The sequence below is a fragment of the Procambarus clarkii genome, chromosome 40, assembly GCF_040958095.1.
Source record: "Procambarus clarkii isolate CNS0578487 chromosome 40, FALCON_Pclarkii_2.0, whole genome shotgun sequence".
NCBI lineage: Eukaryota > Metazoa > Arthropoda > Malacostraca > Decapoda > Cambaridae > Procambarus > Procambarus clarkii.
In genome coordinates this window covers 22,548,782-22,576,349 of record NC_091189.1, presented here as the reverse complement: position 1 = coordinate 22,576,349, position 27,568 = coordinate 22,548,782, and the positions used below count along the sequence as shown (strand labels likewise).

The following is a 27,568-nucleotide window of genomic DNA, read 5'->3' as shown; positions in this document are numbered from 1 at the left end:
TTTCGATCTGGAAGATCCTGTGTAACGAACTTGCTCAGTTTTTATGATCGAGCCACAGAGATATTACAGGAAAGAGATGGTTGGGTTGACTGCATCTATCTGGACCTAAAAAAGGCTTTCGACAGAGTTCCCCATAAGAGGTTGTTCTGGAAACTGGAACATATTGGAGGAGTGACAGGTAAGCTACTAACATGGATGAAAAATTTCCTGACAGAAAAATGAGGGCCATAATCAGAGGCAAGGTATCGGATTGGAGGAATGTCACGAGTGGAGTACCTCAGGGTTCAGTTCTTGCACCGGTAATGTTCATTGTCTACATAACGATCTACCAGTGGGAATACACAATTACATGAACATGTTTGCTGATGATGCTAAGATAATAGGGAAGATAAGAAACTTAGATGATTGTCATGCCCTGCAAGAAGACCTGGACAAAATAAGTATATGGAGCAACACTTGGCAAATGGAATTTAATGTGAATAAATGCCATGTTATGGAATGTGGAATTGGAGAACATAGACCCCACACAACCTATAAATTATGTGAGAAATCTTTAAAGAATTCTGATAAAGAAAAGGATCTAGGGGTGGTTTTAGATAGAAAAATGTCACCTGAGGACCACATTAAGAACATTGTGCGAGGAGCCTATGCTACACTTTCTAACCTTAGAATTGCTTTTAAATACATGGATGGAGAAATACTAAAGAAATTGTTCACGACTTTTATTAGACCAAAGCTGGAATATGCAGCGGTTGTATGGTGCCCATATCTTAAGAAGCACATCAACAAACTGGAAAAGGTGCAACGACATGCCACTAAGTGGCTCCCAGAACTGAAGGACAAGAGCTACGAGGAGAGATTAGAGGCATTAAATATGCAAAAACTAGAAGATAGAAGAAAAAGAGGCGATATGATCACTAGGTTCAAAATAGTAACAGGAATAGATAAAATTGATAGGGAAGAATTCCTGAGACTCGGAACTTCAAGAACAAGAGGTCATAGATTTAAACTAACGAAACAAAGCTGCCGGAGAAATATACGAAAATTCACTTTTGTAAACAGAGTGGTAGACGGTTGGAACAAGTTAAGTGAGAAGGTGGTGGAGGCCAAGACCGTCAGTAGTTTCAAAGCGTTATATGACAAAGAGTGCTGGGAAGACGGGACACCACGAGCGTAGCTCTCATCCTGTAACTACACTTAGGTAATTACACTTAGGTAGTTACTTCCTTGAGCCTGCGGGCTTGAGCCTTGAGGGCTGCGAGCAGCCGCGTCTAACAGCCTGGTTGATCAGTCCAGCAACCAGGAGGCCTAGTCGACGACCGGGCCGCGGGGACACTAAGCCCCGGAAGCACCTCAAGGTAGCCTCAAGGTAGGTAGCCTCTGCGGGTCACATGCTGATTTTTTAACTGGTAATCTTTCAATGATTATCTTTAGATTCGATTCTTCCCATGGAGGAGGCTGTTGAAAGTGTTGATATGGTATATCTTCCCCATTGTTTTTAATGGTCCATTTCATGTCCATTTTCTCTAAAATCTTGACCACATTATCCATCCATGAGCTGTTCTATACTGTAGGTTTTTCTGAAAGGATCTCTGTATGCTGTCTTTGATTGACAGCCTGGCGGTTGTACCAGTAAGTTTTCCTATTATGGTGGCTATCCTTTGTTTCATCCTGTTTTCTAATGCTGGATGTTTGCTGGATGTTTTCTAATATCTCTCCAGGGAGGCAGCACCCTTTATATAGTCCGGTGGTGATGACTCATCCAGTGTCAACGCGAGGTGGACATCTGGTCAACTAGCAAACTGCTCGTTGTGGCTGGCGGTGCCTTTGTGTTGAGCTGCACCACTGTCAGTTGAAGGCGGCTAACTGCTTGTTTGTGGGGGCAAACTACCGGTTAGCAGAGGCGCCCGGCTTGCCTCTTGAGTCGTACCAGGCCATGCCAGGCCCTGGGGGGTATGGAGAGGTGGCAGGACTGATGACTCATCTGGGCTGGTGTAGATGTATACTTCCAGTGCAGAGGCATTGAAGGTGAAGGGAAAAGGCAGTTCCACTGCTATGCAGGGGATTCACGTGACAACTGCAAAAAAAAAAATAAAAAATCGTCAATATGGCATTTGAAATGTGCGGCAAATTTAGACCAAAAAAATTATAACTCCAAATGTATAGGGTTTATGAAAAATCCATTCTGAAGGGATTGTAGAACAGACAGCCGAGCACAAAATATGTCAAAATGGTGAAAATCAGTCAAAACTGGAATTTTAGAAGCCACTCAAATTTGAAACTCTACTTTCAGAGATAATTGAAGTTGAAGTTATCGACAATGAATAAAGGTACAGGGGTACCTCGGTTTACGAATTTACCCCTGTAATCCGTTCCTGGAGACAGCTTGTAACTTGAAAACTCGTAAACTGAAGCTTATTTCCCCATAAGAAATAATGGGAAATGAATTAATCCGTTCCTGACTACCCAAAAACTTCACTTCAAACTAAATTTTATACCTAATTAATCCAAATCTACACTACAAAAGTATGTTCAAGTTATTACTTACCCTTGCTGATGACTCCTGTTGGCATATTGAAGATGGGGAGGAGGAGAGGTTGTAACACCACTATAAAATATAAACTAAATAATAATGTAAGTAATACACTTCTTATCTTGAGTAACACTTCCTATCGGTTGCACTTGGTAACACTGTTATTGAACACTGTAATATGAGCTGACATATGATGGTTACACCGGAACCAAAAGGTACACTGCCAACAAGGAAATGCTACACAGGATTAAAAATTGCTGCCACCATCTGCCTTGACCATGGAGACAATATCAAGCAACGAGGCAAGAAACATTGCTTGACTTGGAGAGTACTTTCTATAACTGTCATTAATTATGGGATGGTTGTCAGCCAACTATATCCAAAAGGCTAAGAGGATTCAACAATTGACACAGACGGGAAATTTAACCAAAGTTTATTTAGAACAAAATTATGCTAATCACCACTATAAATCCTACTCTAACACTGGCCAATAGTTGTGAAATTTAGACATGGAACAAAACCTCAGAGATCACACACATTACCTTAAGACCTCTGTCCCTCCATCTGGTGGATTCACTCTCTCTCTCCCTGGCTGTGAGATGTTCTTAACAGACCCACTCTTGACCCCAGTGTCCCACACTCTGTTCACTACTTCTCCTCCAGGACCAATATATACACCTCAAAAAAGGGGGAGGGGAAGATTTGCTGTTGCTACCTAGATCGAAAGAGGTCGGGCCACACGTGCACAAACACTCAAGAATTTTCATTAAGCTTGTTTGACATTCACCATACACTGTTCAAGAGAGGAATTATTAATTACGTGTGTGACTGACCTTTGACCTGGCTAAAAGGGGGAGATCCATGGATGTTTACACATAAGAATCTGGGGTCTAATTCCATTGCAATGTTTGACAAGAGTATCATGAAATATTACATACTTGAAACTAGCTGACTAAGACTAACCCAGGAATTTTTTAATCAACATACAAGATAATCCAGAGGTCATCTGGGCTGACCTCTTGGAGAAGGCTTCCCTGGGTGTGAACTCTAGGGGGGGGGGTCATGGGTGTTACAAGGTGTTACTGTTTGGAAGCGGAGTCCCTTTCCATTATAACATCAGGCAGTGAAGATTTTTCTGGAGTGCGCACTCTGGCACATTTTGCCTGCATACCACTAGGTCCTAGTTGTGGCTCACTGCTTGATTTTCTCATAACAAAATGATCCATTGAAGATTGTTTTTCCGTTCTTCGCAACATTTGTCTGTAGTAAGGCATCACATTGTCATTGAAAAGATTAATGCAACGGTCTACTACAGCTTTCTCTGGGCGAGTCGTTTCAATTAAAGTTTGCATTTCTTCCCACATCTGACACCACTTCCTAATGGTTGTGGAAGGGACACCCTCTTCTGCCTCATCCTCCTCCACTGGAGAAATATCCTCAGCTGCCTCTTCTTGCTGCTCCTTTTGAAGGGCTTGGAGTTCTTCGGTGGTCAGTTCTTCGTTGTGTTCTTCCACCAACTCCTCCTCATCAGCACCATCTAATTCCAAGCCCATCTTCCGGCCCAGAGTAACAATTTCCTCAACAATAGGCACTTCATCATATACAGGCTCAAATCCTTCAAAGTCTAGTTCTGTCACACATTCAGGCCACAATTTTCTCCAGCCAGAGATCAGGGTTCTTTGAGTCACTTCTTGCCAGGCTTTGTCAACGAGTTTTAAAGCACTACAAATGTTAAAATGGTGTTTCCAGAACTCTTTGAGGGTGAGGTTTGTGGCTTCAGTCACTTCAAAATATTTCCGGAAAAGTGCCTTTTCATAAAGTTTCTTAAAATTTGCTATGATTTTTTGGTCCATAGGCTGAATTAGAGGAGTGGTGTTAGGAGGAAGGAACTTTACTGTGAGAAAATTATTGTTTCTGTTCAACAATGCATCTTCCAAGCCTGGAGGATGAGCAGGAGTATTGTCGAGGAGAAGCAGGGCCTTGAGTGGCAAATTTTTCTCCTGCAGATATTTTTGTATGGCAGGGCACACGATATCATTCACCCACTCCGTAAAAAAAATCCTAGTCACCCATGCCATATTATTAGCCCTCCACATCACACACATTTGGTTTTTCTGCACACCATACTTTTTTGAAAACCCTTGGATTTTCAGAATGATACAGAAGCAAAGGTTAAATTTTCAAATTGTCACTCACATTTCCACACAGCACAAGTGTAAACCTATCTTTCATAAGCTTGAGTCCGGGCAATGATTTTTCCTCCTTGGTAATGTGTGTCCTCTTAGGCAATCTTTTCCCAGAACAGTCTTGTCTCATCACAATTAAACACTTGTTGTGGTATCCCTCAGCCTCTACAAACTCTTTAAATTCTTCAATAAATCTTTCAGCTGCTGGTTTGTCTGAGCTGGCAGCCTTCCCATGCCTCACAACACTATGAATACCACTCCTTTTTGTTAAATGTGTCAAACCATCCCCTGCTTGTCTAAGTCTATCGTATCTGCACTCGTTCCAGGGGTTTTCTTTACAAGGTCTTCGTGCAATACCCTGGCATTCTCATAAATGATGGCCTCTGAAACACTATCACCCACTAACTCCTTGTTGTGTATCCAAATTAATAACAACTTTTCCACATCCTCAAGTATTTGTGGTCTTTGTTTCGTGATTGTTGATACACCTTTTGGCATTTTAGCAATCATAATGTCCTTTTTCTTAGCAAGTATAGTGCATATCGTTGACGTGGATTTGTTGTACTGCCTAGCTAGTTCAACAACACGTGTACCATTTTCATGCTTCCGAATGATCTCTTGTTTTTCCTCTATTGTCATCCTCACATGCGATTTCTTGCCTCAAACCTTACCACCGGCTTTCTTGGGAGCCATGGCGAGATTTATAATAACAACTTTTATGCTCAAATGGCCAAAATTCCGACAAAAAACTGTAAATCCTTATGAAGAATTCAGGTGGGATAGTCACTGGGCACGAGGAACTGATAAACTGAGGTGTGATAGACATGCCAACACGTGCTAGGTCGGCCCGGACGTGTATCAACAAACTCGTAATCCGATGCAATGCTCGTATCCCGATGCAAATATTCCGAACAAATCGGGCTCGTATCCCGATGCAAATATTCCGAACAAATCAGGCTCGTAACCCGAAAAACTCGTAAACAGCAACGTTCGTAACCCGAGGTTCCACTGTAGTTCTAATTTGTTAATTTAATTGTATGTTTTAATAAACATTGTTTAGTAGTCGTACTCAAATATGTGAAAGTTTTAGGTCAATATGTGTTGAAATGAAGTCAAGAAAAAATACCCCCTCTCCCCCCAAAAAATAGGGATAATTATAATAATTATAATTTAAGGGAATATATTTAGGATATATGTACTATATAAAAGTGAAATAGCCCTAATCTGGTCCCTAATCATCAAAACAACCTAAAGAGACAAAGAAAATAGTTTGAAATCTGAGAAAAAATCAGCCAAAACTAATTCAAACTCCCAACTTCTGCAAGTTGTGACCGATTTATTTGTTGACCAATTTCATTCTATCTTCACATAGTTAGGGAAGGGTATGCTCTCTCCAGGATGTAAAGGCTACAACAAAATCAGATAATAAACAAAGAAGAGAAAAAACTAAAATATTAAAAAAAAATAATTTTGCCTAAAAAAAAATTGGGACATTGATGAAAGTAACATATACGTATTAACTTTGTACAATGTATTTATATGATATACAGTATAACAAAATAGAGCATAATAACATAGTTACTCATTTTTATGTGTTATTATGTATTACTCAGCAATGCTATAAAGGCTGCAGCTACATATCCACTTTGTGGACACTTCTTACTACTATTTTTCTTCTTTGAGCGTCGGACAGGTGCTTACATCTGTTTATTTCTGCAATATCCCTTAGTTCCAGTTAATAGGAGCTGGTCTCCTTATCAACAAAACGTTCCTATTTTTAAATAATTCGTCTAAAATCAATTTCTGAAAATATTTTGATGAAAGTTTCATGACGCTGAAGCCAATAAGTTTGAGATTTGTTAAACATTTTTAAGTTATTTTTAGATATTTCGAATATTTGTTGCTTCCGGGCCCACCAATATGTGCAGTTTAAGGGTTAACCAACATAGGTGCTGATACATGATTTAAGAGAACTCTTTAGTGTGTTGTTGTTGTTATCAGGTTTGTGTGACTAAATCCCCTTCTCACACTCAGCAGTACTAATAGAAATAACTTGTAAACAGCTCAGTAATGGGTGTACATCTTGGGAGACGATGATATCTCCTCTTATAGAGAGATAATATTTCAGCTTCTCTATAATTAGGTGGTATTTCATCAGGCCAGTAATCTTTTTCAAGGACACACATTTCACTTAGTAGTGAAATCCAAACTTCCCCTTTTCAACTGCCTTTTGAGCTTCTAAAGTTCTAGTGCCAGGTTTCTGTTTTAGTCATGCAATGACCTTATGCTCTGTTGAATCAGTTTGTCTGCATACACAATTGAACTAGTGCAATTCTGTAGACACACTGACAGTAAACCAAGTTCATGCAACCTGTCATACATTAGAGCTAAACTCAATAGAAACTGTTCTGAAGTTAGCTTTTTCAACAGACTTAACACTTTCGCGCTCTCGGCGCTCAAAAAAAATCAATACCCCAGATGCTTTTGGCACTTCGCGCGCCTACGCGGTAAGACCAAAAAAGTGTACACTCTTTTGACTGTCCTGACAATAATTAAAGGCGCACGTATTTAAATTTGGTATCACTGTGTTCGCAATGAAATTGTCTATAAGAGCATTCCTATAAAATGCCGCCCAAGCATAAGGAGTATCAACACCAAATAAAAAACTATGCAGATCACTCGCCGAGAGCGCCAAACGGCAACAAAATGTTTCCACTCTCTTAATGGTTGCGAAGCCTACAGTTGTCCTACATCGCTAATTTTGGTATCATTGGAATCGCAATAAAATTCTCTACACGAACATATGCATATGAATGTTTAATATAGGTAATTGCCCACCCGCAAGAGTGTGTGAAGTGGAGAGTAGTTAGCCGCGAGCGCACTGGCGAAAACACAGGGGGGAAATCATGCTTGGAAAGTTATACATTTTTACGTTTCCTGACCCTACTTTTCTATGTACGTATTTCTTTTTTATACCAATGTGTTCGCAATAAAATTTTCTATAAGATGAAATGTATAACATTTGTACAAAGCATGTGTAAGAGAAGCGCCAAATATAGAACCACGTCGCTCAGTATGCGTTCGCGGCAGAAATGAACGCATTGTTTTCGTTCGTTTGATGTTTGTCATGTTTATACTTGTTGAAACATTTTATAATTTGTATGACAGTGATCGCAGTAAAATTCCCTACACAGACATATACATAACACATACAAATATTTCCCACGTGTTGGATATATCAACGGCTAAAGGGAACCCACTGCCACACGGCCGCCACACCCACCACACCCCCAAACATACTTTGTGTTTTTTTTTTTTACTCATAGAAGTTTATGTGATATAATATTCATTCTGGTACCAAAAAATTCGCAAATAAATTCTCTACAAAACGTATATAATATAATATAACTTCTTATAGATGATAAAAAATTCCAAATAGGTGTACTTACCCTGTCTATGTTGATTGAAGATCAACAGTTGAGCATTTTTTCTTCACTCCACCATCTTCAGGCTTCTGATCCTGAAGTTGCTCATCTGATGTTTCTTAGGTGGAGTGAAGCTGTTGCCGGTGGTTATTTTTTCTCCACCCAAAATATCTTTCTTCGGTGGTACCTTGTGTAGCAAGGCGCAGCGCACAGTGCCACATCACAAGTTTTACATCCATATATCACGTCCCTCCTTTTGCCAGACTTGAAACAAACACGGCATCTTCTTTTTTTAGCCAAGTGCACGAGTTCATGCGTCAACTTGTAGTTGAGACGTTGTTCTGAATCTATAATTCTTGTATTTCTTGGATGCACTGGAGGAATATTGTCTTCTACAGGAACCACCAAACTTGTAGTAGAATCTTCTATGAAATCAGAAACATCAAGTGGTTCTATGTCCTCAATGTCCATTTCAGAATTTGTGGTTGATGAGTGGGCTTGAGGTGTTGAGGTGAACAGAGGACGCCTCGCACCAGATGGGCCCGGGTGTTGAAACTGCCGCGTCAGCAGGAGGAGCTGCGCTGGCATCTATGTCGGGAACATGTGGTATACCACGTGACCGGGTAGGCCGAGATGCCATGTGTTCGGTGAGGGAGAACGGGAATTTCATGGAGAAAAATCTGAGAGTATCCCCATCCATTTCGGTTAAAAACTGGAATTTATAGAAATATTTTTTCGATGGACGAGAAAAGTAGGCTGTTATGCGGAATCGTAAGAAAAAACGGCGACGAGTTATCTCTAATCTAAAGCGCGAAAGTGTTAAATAGGTTTTTCTATCACTTCCAAATTGGTTTCATCTTTCACTGCTGTTTCAAAATGAAAACAAAGTACTTCATAATTTTTTCACACTGCTGAAACTGTTTGAAACAAACTGACCGTCCACCTGGTGCTCAGATCACCGCCTATTTTACAAATCTGTTCAAGTTGAGAGGCACATTCAGATAGTTCCTTTTGGTATAGACGTGATCTACTGTAAACTGTGTAACAATTTATCCATAAATGCATGAAAGTGATTCCATGAACTTCTCTCACTGAATCACCTACTGCAAGTTCTAATCTATGATTAAGACCATGCCAGGTTATTATATCAGGGTAGTGTTCCTTGAGAACTGTTGCAATGCCAGATTTTGACACCAAGCATGACACTTGCCCCATCACTAGCAAAGGCTAGAGGTTCTGTTTCAAATGTAAGTCATCAAAACCATGATAACTGAGACAGCTCAATAGATGCCTAGCAATAGTTACTGCTTTCTGATCAGGTAGTTCAATTAGATCTAAGAACATGAAATGGTACCTGCTTGATGGGGGTTTCTGCAGTTAATTGTAAGTTTATGATACTTCTGTAGGATTAACAATAAACATTTAATTGTAATAATAATATCCTCCTTATTAGTGATAATGGCTTACATGTAATGTGTTTTGTGTTACAGGTGCATGAACACATCTGAGGATGGGTCAGAACTTGTGCTGCCCTAAAAAGGGGCAACAACCCCAAAACCACCATGGACAGTTTGACAATATCGGTAAGTTAAGAATTAAACTTTTGAATTAAATTATAATGTGTTAATTATTAAGGAACATCTCTAAGAAGAAATTACTTGAATGTAATGTTCAGAAATTACGTAGGTTATCAGCTTAATGTAAAGGACACATTAGGTATTATCCCCCATGTGTTTATCTAAACAGCATGGCATGGAGATGCGATAATTAAAAATAAGCTTTATTTAACTTGAATTATTTTAATTAAAACATTTTAAAATGTAACAGAAATAACCCTAACTCTGGAGCTATAATATGCCTGAAATTCGGTAATTCTTGACATAAAACAGTATCCTGTAAACCTTTTAAGTTCTGCTACACTTGACATCTTGTGAAAGTAGGGCTCATTAGTTTGGTAACAAGTTTTCTGTTTCAAAATTGTTATGTAAAGGCAATGTGTGCCATCTGCAGCAATTCAATCATTCAGTCTTCTGTGTAAAATTTATATAAACTAAAGGGAATTTCTTAAATTTTTTATGTATCTCATCATAGTTTAATTGAAAGTACCAGGAGTTTTGAGTGGTAGAATGCTATCAAATACTGTAATGGGATTCGTAGTTTGCAATATAAAATTATGGTAGACATAAGATACTGTACTATTTGAATGAACATTAGTGTTTTGGAAATATGTTTCATCAATGCATGCTTTGGAAAAACATGTGTCATTAGTGGGCGCTTTAGAAAAAAAGTGTAAATATGTCAGATACATATAATTGTTGATGAAAACAGGCATATCGTGATAGGGGCAGTAAAGTACTTTGATACGTGTGTGTCTGTTGTGGCAGCCACACTCAAGATAGGAAAGAATAAATAGGAAAATTACAAGTGAAACTAGGTAAAACAAGACAGAAATAGGAAATTTACAAGTGAAATTTAGGTAAAACAAGAAAGAAATAGGAAAATGGCAAGAGAAATTAGGTAAACTGAGAACAGAAATAGGAAAATGGAAAGTGAAATTAGGTAAAAGAACAACAAATAGGAAAATGGAAAGTGAAAATAGGTAAAACAAGAACAGAAATAGGAAAATGGCAAGTGAAATTAGGTGCAACAGGAACCGAAATTAAAGTCTGTCAAAAAGACAGAGAACAAGGAAGCGTAGTGATTATAAGCCATAATAATATGAACAGGAAGAAAGCGAAATCCTCTTCTAAATGACAGTGTAGATCTACAGCAACATAATGGAACAAAACCAATTCCTTGTAGAGAAAGAACACTATAATTCTCTCCCGAGAAATAGGAAATATAACATTGTGATGCACTTCATTTATTTACAATTATAATATTAGAAGTTTGAACATCGTGTGAAAACTTATGTTCTTGTGTTCTTAATTTCTGTACAACATATTATTATAATTATATACCCTGGTACTGTACTTTGATATTTAAAGTGTACAGCAGTGTTTCTTGTGGCACATTTATTATTCAAATGTTGAATTATTAAAGAGACACTTTAAAAATAAGTCAGTTGGAAAAGTTTTGTGAATGAAGTATGGATATCTACAATAAGCAGTGCATGTGAGAAAGTAGTTTACTCATTTGTCATATACTGTATTTCTATATGCTTATTTCAAGAGACATTTGAAAAGTGGTTCTCCAAAGAAGCTATAGAAAGTTCTATTTAAATAATTGCACATACTGTACTGTATTTAACAGACTATGTACCCTTCTCAGAACCCATGCCAACACCGATGCAGGAACTAGCACCACCCATATACAACGAAGTCAATGGAATTCATTACTCGATGCCCCGTGCCCATGGCATTTCCTACCATGTTGAAGGTTATTTGATGTGTATTAGCTTACGCTTCAGCAAAAGCTGTTACTGCTTCTGCTACAAAATATTTATCACCCAGCAGGTATTTCTGGTAGAGGCTTGACTTTGATATTGGTGCATTTGCAAGTAAGCAGAACATACACATCCCTCTTCAAGCTAAGGTGCTTCTCTGCTTCATATTATGCAGAACTCTTAATATGTTCACAGGTAAAGCGGATGGCAACACCTCCATGACACCTCCCCATGGTGGTGGAGGAAACCCACGGTATTATCCAGACCCGTCGAGAGGCAGACCTGCTTATAACTCCCAACAACATGGAGTTGATGTTATCCGCTCAAATTCAGGACAAGGTGGGTTATTACAGTCACACGTTGGCTGAGACAAGAGTACGATATTAGTATCAATGCTAAGTAACATTAGTACAAAAGTTTACTCAAACACGCTGGCACACACACGCACATACATATACATACACACACGCACACACCACGCTACACCACGAGCGTAGCTCTCATCCTGTAACTACACTTGGGTAATTACACACACACATATATTATATATATATATATATATATATATATATATATATATATATATATATATATATATATATATATAATATATATATATATATATAATATATATATATATATATATATATATATATATATAAAATATTATCCCATCTATTGTAGACCAGCTCAGAGTAAAGTCTTTACTATTTTTGTTAAAAGAAAGAAAAGTTCAAACTGTACTGTATCAAATTTTATGGAAACCGTAATTTTTTATATTCTTAATAACATTATTTTTGTACGTTGGAAATTTTCTAATCAATTTTCTTGTCTTTTTGTATTTATAGAGTTTCTGTAATATAGTATTTTTCCCTTGATTATTATTTTTTTAATGTATATATAGTACTCAGTTTTAAAATTACAAAATAAGGAAATTTTTTGTTAAAATTGTACTCTGGAAAAATAAAGTATGGAAATACATGTGCATAAATAGAGAATATTGAATATTCAGATGTTGAGTGCAACTCAGAAGTTGTATTGATGTTCTGCAAAGGTTTATTATACTGTAATTAATTTTTGGAGAGCAATTTGGCTAATCGTTTACAGTTGTTAAGTTCAAGGATTGGGAGAAATTTGCCCCCAAGGGAAGTCATCTCTACAGTCTAATGCTGTTTTATACAAGGTTTTGGCTTTATAAAATTTGTTTTGTTTATTTGTATTTATTCAGATATTGAACTATACAATTTACAAAAAAGGGGAGATTCATTAAATTTTTTTGTCAACTTTCTTTATTTGCAAACAACAAGTCATAATAACATGGCTGAAGATATGATGACCAAACCACATACTGTATTAGAAAGTGAAGAAATGGTGACGTTTTGGTCCATCCTGGACTATTATTGGCTTAATAATGGTCCAGGACAGACAGAAATGTATTTTTTTCATGATGTGTGGTTTGGTCATCAAATTTATTTATTTATATATATACAATAAGGTACATAGGGTTGTAAAAGTGCATAACATTGGTGTTAGAGCATTACATTTTTGCAAATCCACTAACACGCATAGGGTTTTGGACAGGTCCTTTATCTAATAAAAGTATTAATAGGTACATTGTAGCAGAATTTGAGTTCAACATAATAACTACAGTACAATATAAATTCATACCATCGATTATAATGGTGAAGTTGTAAGTCTTGAGTACAGGGTATACTAAAATTGGATGAGTGGGTAGTGTTAGATACAGTGAGAGTTTGGAGCACAAATTAGGAAACTATAAGGATGAAATTAGGTACTTTTCGGTTTTACCTTTGAAGGAAGCATAGGTTGGAAAATATTTAAAATTGTTAGGGAGCGAGTTTCATCGACTGGGTTCTTTTATTTGCGTGACGTGTTTGCACAGATTTAGTCTGACTCTTGGAATATCAAAGATATTTATTTCTGGTGTGGTATTCATGGGTTCTATTACATTTATCAAGCAAGAGTGTCAGATCAGGATTAGCATTTAGGAACAAGATTTTGTACATATAAATATCACACGAGAATGTGTAAAGTGAGTGTATGTTTAGCATGTTTAACCCTTAGACCGTGCAATACTTAAATATATGATTTGACAAAAAATAATTTAAGATAAGTTTTTAAAACTTACACAAACACTTCCCTATTTTTGTTGCATAATCAACTAGACAAATGCTCCAACTTTGTCTAAATGATCACAGCATAACTTAAAAATACAGAGAATCAAAATTTTAAAATTAAATATTGAAAACTTCAGATAATCAATTCAGAATAAAAAATATGAACTATCATTAATTGTTCATTTAATGTTGTTATTCTCTCAGAATAGCATATGATCTTCATTTTCATTAAATTAGAATATAGGTTTTTAGTACTGTATAGTTTATTGTAAAAAATCGTCAATAGGACATTTGAAATACAGTATGCAGCAAATTTAGACCAAAAAAATTCTAACTCCAAATGCATAAAGTTTATGAAAAATCCATTCTGATGGGATTGTAGAACAGACAACTGAGCACACAATATGTCAAAATAATGAGAATTGGTTAATAACTAGAATTTTAGAAGCCACTCAAAATTGAAACTCTGGTTTCAGAGATAATTGAAGTTGAAGTTATCAACAATGAATAAAGGTAGTTTTAATTCGTTAATTTCATTGTATGTTTTAATAAATATTGTTTGGCATTCGTACTCGAATATGTGAAAGTTGTAGGTCAATGTGTGTTGAAATGAAGTCAAGAAAAAAATAACCCCTCCAAAACACAAAGTATAGGGATAATTCTAATAAATATAATGATTTAGGGGATATATTTAGGGTATACTTTATATAAGTGAAAAAGTCCTAATATGGTCCCTAATCATCAAAACAACCTAAAGAGACGAAGAAAATAGTTTGAAATCAGAGAAAAATCAGCCCCAAAAAATTAAAAGACCCAAGTTTTGCTAGTTGTGACTGACTTATTTGTTGACCAATTTCATTCTGTCTTCACATAGTTATGAAAACATATGTATTCCCCAGGATGTAAAGGTTAAAACAAAATCAGATAATAAACAAAGCAGAAAAAAACTAAAATCTTAAAAAAAAAATCGACTAAAAAAAATATTTTTGGGACATTTATGAAAGTAACATATATTAACATTGGACAATGTATTTATATGTTATAAAACAAAATAGATCATATTAACATAATTATTCATTATGTTTGTGTTATTATGTATTACTCGGCAATGATACAATGGCACCAACTGCATATTCACTTTGTTGACACTTCTTATTATTATTCTTCTTCTTTGAGCATAGGACAGGTGCTTGCATTTCTTTATTACTGCATAATCCTTCAGTTACAGTTATTAGGAGCTGTTCTTATCAATAAAATGTTCTTATTTTTAAAAAAATCGTCTAAAATCAATTTCTGAAAATATTTGAGACTTTCACGGCACTGAAGCCAATAAGTTTGAGATTTGTTTAACATTTTTAAGTTGCATAATTCAAATATTTTTCGATGTTATGCCCCCCTAAATTCGCAATAATATGCGCGGTCTAAGGGATAAGGAGTTAAACAGAGGGGCTGTGTATTGTCTGAAAGCAGAGTTTGCTATACAGTAGTTCTGATAGCAGATTTTTACTTGGTCAAGCCCATTTAAATGGAATTTAAATGGGCATCAACGACCACTAGGTGACTGGCCCCATCACCTGCCACTAGGTGACTGGCCCCATCACCTGCCACTAGGTGACTGGCCCCATCACCTGCCACTAGGTGACTGGCCCCATCACCTGCCACTAGGTGACTGGCCCCATCACCCGCCACTAGGTGACTGGCCCCATCACCCGCCACTAGGTGACTGGCCCCATCACCCGCCACTAGGTGACTGGCCCCATCACCCGCCACTAGGTGACTGGCCCCATCACCCGCCACTAGGTGACTGGCCCCATCACCCGCCACTAGGTGACTGGCCCCATCACCCGCCACTAGGTGACTGGCCCCATCACCCGCCACTAGGTGACTGGCCCCATCACCCACCACAAGGTGACTGGCCCCATCACCCACCACTAGGTGACTGGCCCCATCACCCACCACTAGGTGACTGGCCCCATCACCCACCACTAGGTGACTGGCCCCATCACCCACCACAAGGTGACTGGCCCCATCACCCACCACTAGGTGACTGGCCCCATCACCCACCACTAGGTGACTGGCCCCATCACCCACCACTAGGTGACTGGCCCCATCACCCACCACTAGGTGACTGGCCCCATCACCCACCACTAGGTGACTGGCCCCATCACCCACCACTAGGTGACTGGCCCCATCACCCACCACTAGGTGACTGGCCCCATCACCCACCACTAGGTGACTGGCCCCATCACCCACCACTAGGTGACTGGCCCCATCACCCACCACTAGGTGACTGGCCCCATCACCCACCACTAGGTGACTGGCCCCATCACCCACCCCTAGGTGACTGGCCCCATCACCCACCACTAGGTGACTGGCCCCATCACCCACCACTAGGTGACTGGCCCCATCACCCACCCCTAGGTGACTGGCCCCATCACCCACCCCTAGGTGACTGGCCCCATCACCCACCACTAGGTGACTGGCCCCATCACCCACCACTAGGTGACTGGCCCCATCACCCACCACTAGGTGACTGGCCCCATCACCCACCACTAGGTGACTGGCCCCATCACCCACCACTAGGTGACTGGCCCCATCACCCACCACTAGGTGACTGGCCCCATCACCCACCACTAGGTGACTGGCCCCATCACCCACCACTAGGTGACTGGCCCCATCACCCACCACTAGGTGACTGGCCCCATCACCCACCACTAGGTGACTGGCCCCATCACCCACCACTAGGTGACTGGCCCCATCACCCACCACTAGGTGACTGGCCCCATCACCCACCACTAGGTGACTGGCCCCATCACCCACCACTAGGTGACTGGCCCCATCACCCACCACTAGGTGACTGGCCCCATCACCCACCACTAGGTGACTGGCCCCATCACCCACCACTAGGTGACTGGCCCCATCACCCACCACTAGGTGACTGGCCCCATCACCCACCACTAGGTGACTGGCCCCATCACCCACCACTAGGTGACTGGCCCCATCACCCACCACTAGGTGACTGGCCCCATCACCCTGTAACACGGGTTTGGGTCCTCTCTCTTTCACTTCCTTCTTTCTACTCCCTCTACCCGTATTCTTACTTTTATTTCTAAACCAAGGGACTCCAAAACTTTTAACAAAGCCAACTCCACGCCACGTGGTCCTAAGACGATTGACCGACTTAGGATTCTACACCCAGTATGACGTGACCTAAGCTCTGAACAAAACCCTAGAGTCACCTCTGCTGCCACCACCAGACCAGTAATACAAGAGCAATGATCGAGGTCTGGATCGATCACGCTAATTAATCAACCTAGGGGCTTGATCCCCACTATAAACGATGACCTTGAGTGTGGAATAAATTACACGGTAATGATAATTCCGATTCGATGTTAGAATCGGCGCCCAATGCAACTCTGCCTCGTGTGGACCACGTGACCAGGACAAGTACTGTATACACATAAAACACATGGAAACAATAAAATGCAAATTAATAACAAATTTAATTTATTAAAAGAAAACTAAAACAAAATCTAAATATGTTCACTCCCTATCACTTTAACACTCCCTACTTGACCTGAGTGGCAAATGAGAAGACTATTTCTATAATTAACAATAGCAACTATACCTTGGGCGACCAGCTAGATGTTTTGGCTGGTCTTGGGGAGAGGTAAGATGGTTGACCTCTCCCAGCTGCTCCCGTATTCACACTGATTTTTTCCTTGTCTGGACTACCCCAGACAGAGTATTGTATTGTTCCGCATCGCTTACCCAGTTACTTTAGCAAGGTTAAGTTATAACAATTAAACTCTGTTGTACTTAATTGATCCAGACTGGTTGAATTATTTTACTGAATTAAATTACAAACATCTAACGGCAGAGCTGTTCCCGATCACAAAAATGGTTATTAAAACTTTGAGAAATAGTAGACCTGTCAACCCCTGATGACCTATGACCGCCGGTCACTCCGCTTTAAAAGTTAGATCTGATTCGTGACGTCACTGATGGTGACTTAAACTCAATAATTAGAATACTCTTGATATTGTATCCAGTACTATTATACAATACAATTTTAATAAAAATGAATAAAGGCTAATTTTCTCTAAATTACTGAATACTATAGGATGATTCATTATACGCAGATATGAACAAAGCGTCGGTTATTTCCACCGCGAATTCCCCTGGGGGTCAGGTCACCATGCGGCTCAGCTTCCCATTCTCTTTTGTCGATAAACCCCTCTGGATAATTCTTACAACAGCCTAGTCTGTTACAACCCACCACTAGGTGACTGGCCCCATCACCCACCACTAGGTGACTGGCCCCATCACCCACCACTAGGTGACTGGCCCCATCACCCACCACTAGGTGACTGGCCCCATCACCCACCACTAGGTGACTGGCCCCATCACCCACCACTAGGTGACTGGCCCCATCACCCACCACTAGGTGACTGGCCCCATCACCCACCACTAGGTGACTGGCCCCATCACCCACCACTAGGTGACTGGCCCCATCACCCACCACTAGGTGACTGGCCCCATCACCCACCACTAGGTGACTGGCCCCATCACCCACCACTAGGTGACTGGGCCTCATCACCCACCACTAGGTGACTGGGCCTCATCACCCACCACTAGGTGACTGGCCCCATCACCCACCACTAGGTGACTGGCCCCATCACCCACCACTAGGTGACTGGCCCCATCACCCACCACTAGGTGACTGGCCCCATCACCCACCACTAGGTGACTGGGCCTCATCACCCACCACTAGGTGACTGGGCCCCATCAACGACCACTAGGTGACTGGCCCCATCACCCGCCACTAGGTGACTGGCCCCATCACCCGCCACTAGGTGACTGGCCCCATCACCCGCCACTAGGTGACTAACCCCATCACCCGCCACTAGGTGACTGGCCCCATCACCGACCACTAGGTGACTGGCCCCATCACCCACCACTAGGTGACTGGCCCCATCACCCACCACTAGGTGACTAACCCCATCACCCACCACTAGGTGAATGGCCCCATCACTAAGATGATGGCCCCCTTCAATCACCACTTGGTGGGTGAAGGGGGCCCTGTTACATACCTTTTACCAATTAACCACTTACTGTACTTGTAACTGGTTATCAGTAACTGGTAACAGTTACCAGTTACTGTTAACAAATACTTGTTACAAATACCCTTTCACCCAACACTGGGTGATGCCCCCATCACCTACCACTAGGTGATGCCCCCATCACCTACCACTAGGTGATGCCCCCATCACTCAACACCAGCTGATGCCTCCATCACCCATAACCAGCAAATTGTAGAACCAGCTAGAAAAGAAAATAACTTAGACTTTATTTTCACAAATAACGATGACTTGATCAGGAACGTAATAATTATAAATACCTGTTACTTGGGGTCATAACTTAATTAAAGTTTAGCTATGGGCAGTAGACCTGCATAGGCAATCACAAATTCTAGAGGAGGATAATTCAGCAAATTCAATTTTAATAATAAACAGATTAACTGGGAACAAATAAACCAAGACTTCAAAGAAATATGCTGGGAAGAACAGCTAAGAAATGCAAACCTGAACCATTGCCTATAAATATAAGCTCAGTATCACTAGCAATATGCTCAAGCCACATATCCCTAAAAAAAAAAAAAAGAGAGAGGAAGATATGCAGATTGAACAGGAACAACATTCTATAGGTGAAGAAATTGAGGAACAACTTGAAAGTCCTACCCTATCTCAGGAACGATGAAGAAGGCTAGGTAGAGAAGCAATAAATAATTCAACTAAAGGTACACGAATTGTATAAAATCCAGGAGAGGCAAAGAGAACAAAAGGCCGTCGGTGAAAGAGAGAGGAATCTGGAATATTTTCTCTCCTATGCAAAATCAAAATAAAAAACAACATCTAGTATCACGGCCCCTGCGAAAGGGAGATGGAACTTTCACAGATAACAGCAAAGAAATGAGTGAAATACTGAGGAAGCAGTACGACTCTGTTTTCAGCGAGCCACTAAACACACTGAAGATTGATAACCCAAAAGAATTTTTCATGAATGTGATACCAACATCAAATAATATATCAGATGTCAACCAAACCCCACTGGATTTTGAAGAAGTTATAGACAGTATGCCTATATACTCTGCACCAGGCCCTGAATTTTTGGAACTCCATATTTGTCAAGAATTGTAAAAACCACTATCACAGGCCCTTAACATTCTTTGGAGACAGTGTCTAGATACTGGCATTATCCCTGACATACTAATAACAGCAGAGATACCAGAGTGCTAAGAAGTAAGATCACAAAATACATGAAATCACAGCATCTCCATAACCCTGGGCAACATGGTTTCAGAACAGAGCGCTCTTGCCCATTACAGTTGCTGGACCACTATGATATGGGCCTAAGATGCCACGGAAGAAAAGTAAAATGCTGATGTAATATACACAGATTTTGCAAAGGCCTTGGACAAGTGTGACCATGGTGTTACTGTTCACAAAATGCATTCAAAAGGAATTACTGTAAAAATAGGAAGATGGATCTACAATTTCTTAACAGAACCCAGTGTGTAATAGTCAACAAAGTAAAATCCGGACCATTATTGGTGAAGAGCTCAGTTCCCCATGGTACTGTGCTTGTTCCAGTACTCTTGTCATTTTCATGTCGGACATAGACAAGGACACAAAATATAGTACCATATCATCCTTTACTGATGACACTAGAATTTTTATGAGTAGACAACATAGAGGACACAGCAAACCTCCAATCTTGTGTAAACCAGGTCTTTCAATGGGCCACAGAAAATAATATAGTATTTAATGAGGATAAGTTTCAGCTCCTGCACTATGAAGAAAATATAAATATAAAAATAGAGACCACGTACAGAACAGTCAAATCATAACATAATACGAAAAAGCAATGTAAAGGATTTGGGTGTATTCATGTCAGAAGACCTTACCTCTAAAAAAACAGAATAAAGTAGCCGTCACAACTGCAAGAAAAATGGCAGGTTGGATAACAAGAACCATTCAAACAAGAGATTCCATACCAGTGATGATACTTTTCAAGATGCTAGTGCTCTCTAGAATAGAATACTGTTGCACATTTCAGGCCCCTTTCAAAACTGGAGAAATTGTTGACCTGGAGAGAGTGCAGAGATTCTTTACTGCTAGAATCCACTCGGTAAAACATCTAAATTATTGGGACCCATTAAAATGGTTAAATCTGTATTCTCTAGCGTGCAGGCAGGAGAGATACATAATTTACACATGAAAAATATTAGAAGGGCTGGTTCCAAATCTGCACACAGAAATAACATCATCTGAGACCAAAAGGCATGGCAGGATGTGCAGAATACCCCCGTTGAAGAGCAGAGGTGCAATAGGTACTCTGAGAGAGAACTCGATCAACAACAGAGGCCCAAGACTGTTCAACACACTTCCACTACACATAAGGGGCATAACTGACCGACCCCTCACAGTGTTCAAGAGGGGAACTCAATAAACACCTCCAAAGGATACTGGATCAGTCAGGTTGTGATTCATACATCAGGCTGCGAGCAGCCGCATCCAACACCCTGGTTGACTAGTCTATCAACCAGGAACCTGGTCAGAGGCTGGGTCATGGGGCGTTGATTCCTGAAATCAACGCAAGGTAACTGCAAGGTATAGTGATAATCCATAAAATGAGGTACAAAAATAATAGGCAGAGTGGGGTAACGAACATTAAATTTCCCAATAAACGTCACAAAAATGAAACAAAACATAATCCTGTCCAAGCACAGTAAGACTGTACCTTCCTACCTCTTGGCTACCTGTTGTTGGTTTGGTGGGGGTCAGTGTTCCCACTCCCTGGCCTCTGACCAGGCTTTTTGGTTGGTGGTCTGACCAGGCCTCCTGGTTGGTGGTCTGACCAGGCCTCCTGGTTGGTGGTCTGACCAGGCCTCCTGGTTGGTGGTCTGACCAGGCCTCCTGGTTGGTGGTCTGACCAGGCCTCCTGGTTGGTGGTCTGACCAGGCCTCCTGGTTGGTGGTCTGACCAGGCCTCCTGGTTGGTGGTCTGACCAGGCCCCCTGGTTGGTGGTCTGACCAGGCCCCCTGGTTGGTGGTCTGACCAGGCCTCCTGGTTGGTGGTCTGACCAGGCCTCCTGGTTGGTGGTCTGACCAGGCCTCCTGGTTGGTGGTCTGACCAGGCCTCCTGGTTGGTGGTCTGACCAGGCCTCCTGGTTGGTGGTCTGACCAGGTCTCCTGGTTGGCATCCACGTGACCACGTGAAGTGCAATGGTTGAATGCAGCTGCTTGCAGCCTGAAATATGTATCACGTATGACATAACAAATGTCATATTATGGAATGTGGAATAGGAGAACAAAGACCACACACACAATCTATAAATTATGTGAGAAATCTTTAAAGAATATACAGAATTATATGAACATGTTTGCTGATGATGCTAAGATAATAGGAAGGATAAGAAACTTAGATGATTGCCATGCCCTTCAAGATGACCTGGACAAAATTAGTATATGGAGCACCACTTGGCAAATGGAATTTAATGTTAATAAATGCTATGTTATGGAATGTGGAATAGGAGAACATAGATTCCACACAACCTATATATTATGTAAGAAATCTTTAAAGAATTCTGATAAAGAAAAAGATCTAGGGGTGGTTCTAGATAGAAAACTATCACCTGAGGACCACATAAAGAACATTGTGCGAGGAGCCTATGCTAAACTTTCTAACTTCAGAATTGCTTTTAAATACATGGATGGTGAAATACTAAAGAAATTTGTCACGACTTTTGTTAGACCAAAGCTAGAATATGCAGCGGTTGTGTGGTGCCCATATCTTCAGAAGCACATCAACAAACTGGAAAAGGTGCAAATACATACAATTAAATGGCTCCCGGAACTGAAGGGCAAGAGCTACAAGGAGAGGTTAGAGGCATTAAATATGTCAAAACTAGAAGATAGAAGAAAAAAAGGCGATATGATCACTACTTACAAAATAGTAACAGGAATCGATAAATTTGATAGGGAAGAATTCCTGAGACCTGAAACTTCAGGAACAAGAGGTCGCAAATTTAAACTAACTAGGGAGCAGGTCGGCCGAGCGGACAGCACGCTGGACTTGTGATCCTGTGGTCCTGGGTTCGATCCCAGGTGCCAGCGAGAAACAATGGGCAGAGTTTCTTTCACCCTATGCCCCTGTTACCTAGCAGTAAAATAGGTACCTGGGTGTTAGTCAGGTGTCACGGGCTGCTTTCTGGGGGTGGAGGCCTGGTCGAGGACCGGGCCGCGGGGACACTAAAAAGCCCCGAAATCATCTCAAGATAACCTTAAGATAACTAAACAATGCTTCTGAAGAAATACAGTATAAGAAAACTCACTTTCGCAAACAGAGTGGTAGTCGGAACAAGTGAAGTGAGATGGTGGTGGAGGCCAAAACAGTCAGTAGTTTCAAAGTGTTGTATGATAAAGAGTGTTGGGAAGATGGGACACCACGAGCATAGCTCTTATCCTGTAACTATATGACAAAGTTAAAAGAGGACTGTGAAGAATAATGGGCATGTACTTTACAACAAAGTTGGTTTTGTTAAGTGCTTTGAAAATGGTTTAGGTAGGAAGTAGTACATGTGTAAGAGTAAAATAATGAACTAGAGGTTTGTTTCAGTGTAGGTGTATGCTAGGGTTTTGTGTTATACCATAGGTTCTTCATCATGCATACTTACATACTGTACATGAATTTATTTGATGCATGTGGTATAGTTTATTTAGCAGAGAATATAAGATTTAGCCAGACAAGTTAACAGTTTTATTGATATATGAGAGAAGACCATTAAATGTTAGTGTAGACAAATGTAGTTATGATGGTTGGGAAGGAAATGAATTTTGTAAAATTAGTGTGAATGTGATGCTGAATGTGTGAGTGATAGAAGTATATGACCAGTTTCAGTACCTTGAATGTGTAATTGATGAAAGAGGAATTTGTGGGAGACGTTGAGAGTAGGGCAAGTCAGAGAAGGAAAGTTTGGTGGTACTATGAAAGTCTGGTTAGGAAGGAGTCTGTACTATGGTACTATGAAAGTCTGGTTAGGAAGGAGATGAGGGCTTCATAATGGAGTGGTGTGTCCACTATTATGCATTGGTGCAAGATGCTCCTGCGGAATAAATTTGTAAAATCAAGAAATAGAGCAGAAGTAGTGTACAGTCTGAGAAGCATGTGTGATGTTAGAACAGATAGAATAAGGAATGAAAAATGTTATGGAGACATGTTCAAAAGTAAATAAAGTGCAACAATTTAAAGACAAAATCTAAAATGTGCAACAAAGAAGATGGTGAACAGACAATATGGAGTGACTGACAGAGGAAGCAGCCTATGAGATTGCATGATGCACAGGATGTACTAGGTAGGAGAAGCTAGAGTGCAACAGTTTGTGACTAGGAGAGCAAGTGCTCATGAAGAACACTATTCACCAAGCCTTATGAAGTAGTGGGATGTTGCTGTGGATGATTTGCTGCTGTGTGGTGGTGAATGATTTCCCCCTGATGCTGTGTAGTGTTTGAGAAATGGTGAATTGTCAGGCTAGTTCTTTTTAACATGTTTAATTTTCTTTTCATACATTGTACTGCTCTTTCTTCTGATGGCTGTTGATGCAGCCCCCACCTGACATCAGGGAGAAATAGGGAAACCATAATGATTGAAATAAATTACAAATTAGTCTATATACCCCATAGCGAATAGTGGTTGATATAGATATCAAATAGTGGTTGATACAGTGCATCACACTATATAGGGAGAGGAGGGTGAGGATAGATGATGCTGTTAGTTAAAGATAAGAACATAAGAATGAAGGCAACTGCAGAAAGCCTATTGGCCCATTTGAGGCAGATCCTATTTATATTCACCCAATCTCATATATATTGTCTAACCTACGCTTGAAACAATTAAGGGATTCTACTTCTATTACGTTACATGGTAATTGGTTCCACAAATCAACAACAATGTTACTGAACCAGTATTTACCACAAGTCTTTCCTAAATTTAAAACTTATCCAATTTATACCAATTGTTTCATGTTCTGTTCTGTGTTGATACTTTTAACCCTTTAACTGCGCGGCCTATAAATATGACATCCCCCCCAGTGCGCAGGAAATAAAGTCTCTTGAAAAAATTCTTTTGTTTTTTTAAAGTGTCACAAACCCTTCCCCCAGTATGGGTATGTCAAAAAAAATTCGAACTTGTACTTACTTTGGCTGCTATGGGGTCCGTAAGTTGGCGCGTGACGTTATCATTCCCTGTTCGCCCGTGCAGTAAGCTCCCGGGGCCAGTGGGGCGCCCGGGGCGGGGCGCACGAGTTGCCGCGAATATATTTATGTTCATTTTTTGCGCACAGTTCCAAATACATTTTATTTGTTTTTATGTGCTAATCCTATGTATAATGAACACGTTATGGCAGTAAAACATCCGTACTGTCTGAGGACACTGTGTTACGTGCATGACACTTGTGTACACATATGTTGCACATATTTACCATGTATCATGCTAATTTATGTATATATACAATCTATTTACAGACTATACACTATATACATTCACCATCAACACATTCAGAACACCGCGAGTGTGAGCAGCCACACCCAGCCAGCCCTCCCTCACTCCTCCAACATCTTACTCGCCAAAATTACTCCTCCCATCATACAGTTATTCACACCAATGTTTCATGTTCATTTATGTATATTTACAACATATGTACACACTATACACTGTCACACACTATATACATTCACCATCAACACACTCAGAACACCACGAGTGTGAGCAGCCACACCCAGCCAGCCCTCCCTCACTCCAACATCTTACTCACCAACATTGCTCCTCCTACCATACTGTTATTGTATTTATTACACGATTTACACATGTTATATATACCTATCTACATGTTTTATTTACCAGAACTATGCAAGTAAGCCGGTATTGTATCCAAACAGTACAGTGGCCACCATACACTGCATGACAAATCACACAGCAGACAGCAGACGATGCCACGATTACGACGTCACCTCCCTCGCCAAAATAGCTCCTCACAACATACTCCTGGTGCTGTTGTTACACTATTCCACACACACTGTATATACCCATGTACATGTGTGTTTCCCATAACGAACCACGTAGCTAGTATGGAGAGCAAAACAAGAGTTACTGCCACACAGTGAGGCTACCTCAATTCTTTCCCTTCCTCCCTCCCTCACCAAAATTCCTCCTTCCTACACACAACACTCATTATAACCATAATCCTGATCACTAATACCTGTAAATGAATAATTGACCACAAGTTTATTTTGAAAAGGAACCTAAAAAGTCGTTTGAAGATTCCTAGATGGACGAAATAATGCTGTGGTGCTGTGGCTAGCGCTGTGAACATCGTGAACAGCATTGAATCACTGATATTTGAACATTGTACCCAGTCATTATCACACTCGGGCTCTTCTATAATACTATCATGGCTAAATAAAAAAGATTATATATATATTTTGACAATATTAGGCAATGCTGTGGTCACACGCCGAACAGCAGTGCTGTGCGCTCATGCTGCGAGCGCCAGCCTTGGTTGCTCACTCACTATTGAGGCTCTGACATCTGGCAATGTGGACCATGATTTTTTTTTAAGATGGCGTCTGTTTACAAGAGCCCTGAGGAAGCTGATGTGAACCCCATGTAGCCGTGGGAGTTTTGAATGGAAAGTGAAAAATAGAAACACCTGGAGGCGCGTTGCGCACCCGAAGCCTGGGCCTGCAGGCGCGTTGCGCAGTTAAAGGGTTAATACCCTATTAATATTCCCTTTGTTATGTCCATACATCCACTTGTGTACCTCTATCATGTCACCCCAAATTCTTCGCCTTTCTAGTGAATGTAATTTAAGCTTTGTCAATCTTTCTTCATATGACAGGTTTCTAATTTGGGGGTTAACTTTGTCATCCTGGATGCCTCTGGATGCGTTCTAGTGAATTTATATTAATTCTATTATTATCTATCTGTACAGCGACCAAAATTAAACTGCATAATCTAAATGGGGCCTAATCAAAGCAAGATATAGCTGAAGAACAACACCAGGTGTCTTATTACTATCGCTTGGATTAATAAATCCCAGTGTCCTATTTGCCTTATTATGAACATTAATGCATTGATTTTTGGGTTTTAAATTCTTACTAATCATAACTCAAAGATCCTTTTCGCAATCCGACTTCGCAATCTCGACACCATCTAGCTCGTATCTTGTAATTCTCTCATCATTACCTAGCCTCAAAACCTTATAGTTGTCAGCATTAAACTGCATCTGCCAATCTTTTGATAATTTCAAAACCCTATTTATATCGTCTTGAAATGATAGTGAGTCTTTTCCATGTTTACTTCCTTCTCGATTTTTGTATCATCAGCCAGTTTGCAAATATTGCTGCTCAAACCTGAGTCTAAATCATTTACAGTATATATATATATATATTATGAATAACAGAGGTTCCAGGACAGCGCCTTGAGACACTCCACTTACAACATTTTTCCACTCTGCCTTAACCCCATTTATACTAACTCTTTGTTTCCTTTGGTATAGCCATGCCCTACTCCAACTTAATATAGCACCACCATTACTCTAGACAGATAGCCTCTATCTTTTTAATCGGTCTTTCATGTGGCACTGTATCAAAATCTTTGCTAAAGTCATGGTACACAACATCACAAACCTTACCACTATTAGCTGCCACAACTATGCTGGAATAAAATGATATCAAATTTGCTTAACATGAATGGCCATTTGTATAACCATGTTGTGAATAATTATTTAATTTGTGTTTTTCAAGATGAAGACGAATGGTATTTGCAAATATCAGTTCAAGT

At 40.2% G+C, this 27,568-nt stretch overlaps 1 protein-coding gene across 14 annotated transcripts in view; it reads left to right on the top strand.

Annotated features, from left to right (window-relative positions):
- Positions 1–27,568, top strand: part of LOC123757975 (tyrosine-protein kinase Src64B) — a 322,311-nt gene that overhangs the window by 127,620 nt on the left and 167,123 nt on the right. For 4 of the 14 annotated variants that reach the window (XM_069338843.1, XM_069338844.1, XM_045742026.2 and 1 more), the window contains 3 exons: positions 9,635–9,727; positions 11,415–11,522; positions 11,725–11,868. In XM_069338843.1, coding sequence (XP_069194944.1) covers positions 9,655–9,727; positions 11,415–11,522; positions 11,725–11,868 — 325 coding nt within the window. In that variant the 5' untranslated portion in view covers positions 9,635–9,654. Of the gene's footprint in view, positions 1–9,634; positions 9,728–11,414; positions 11,600–11,724; positions 11,869–27,568 lie in introns of those variants that run through there. The other 10 variants (XM_069338847.1, XM_069338849.1, XM_069338848.1 and 7 more) reach the window with 4 other exon arrangements.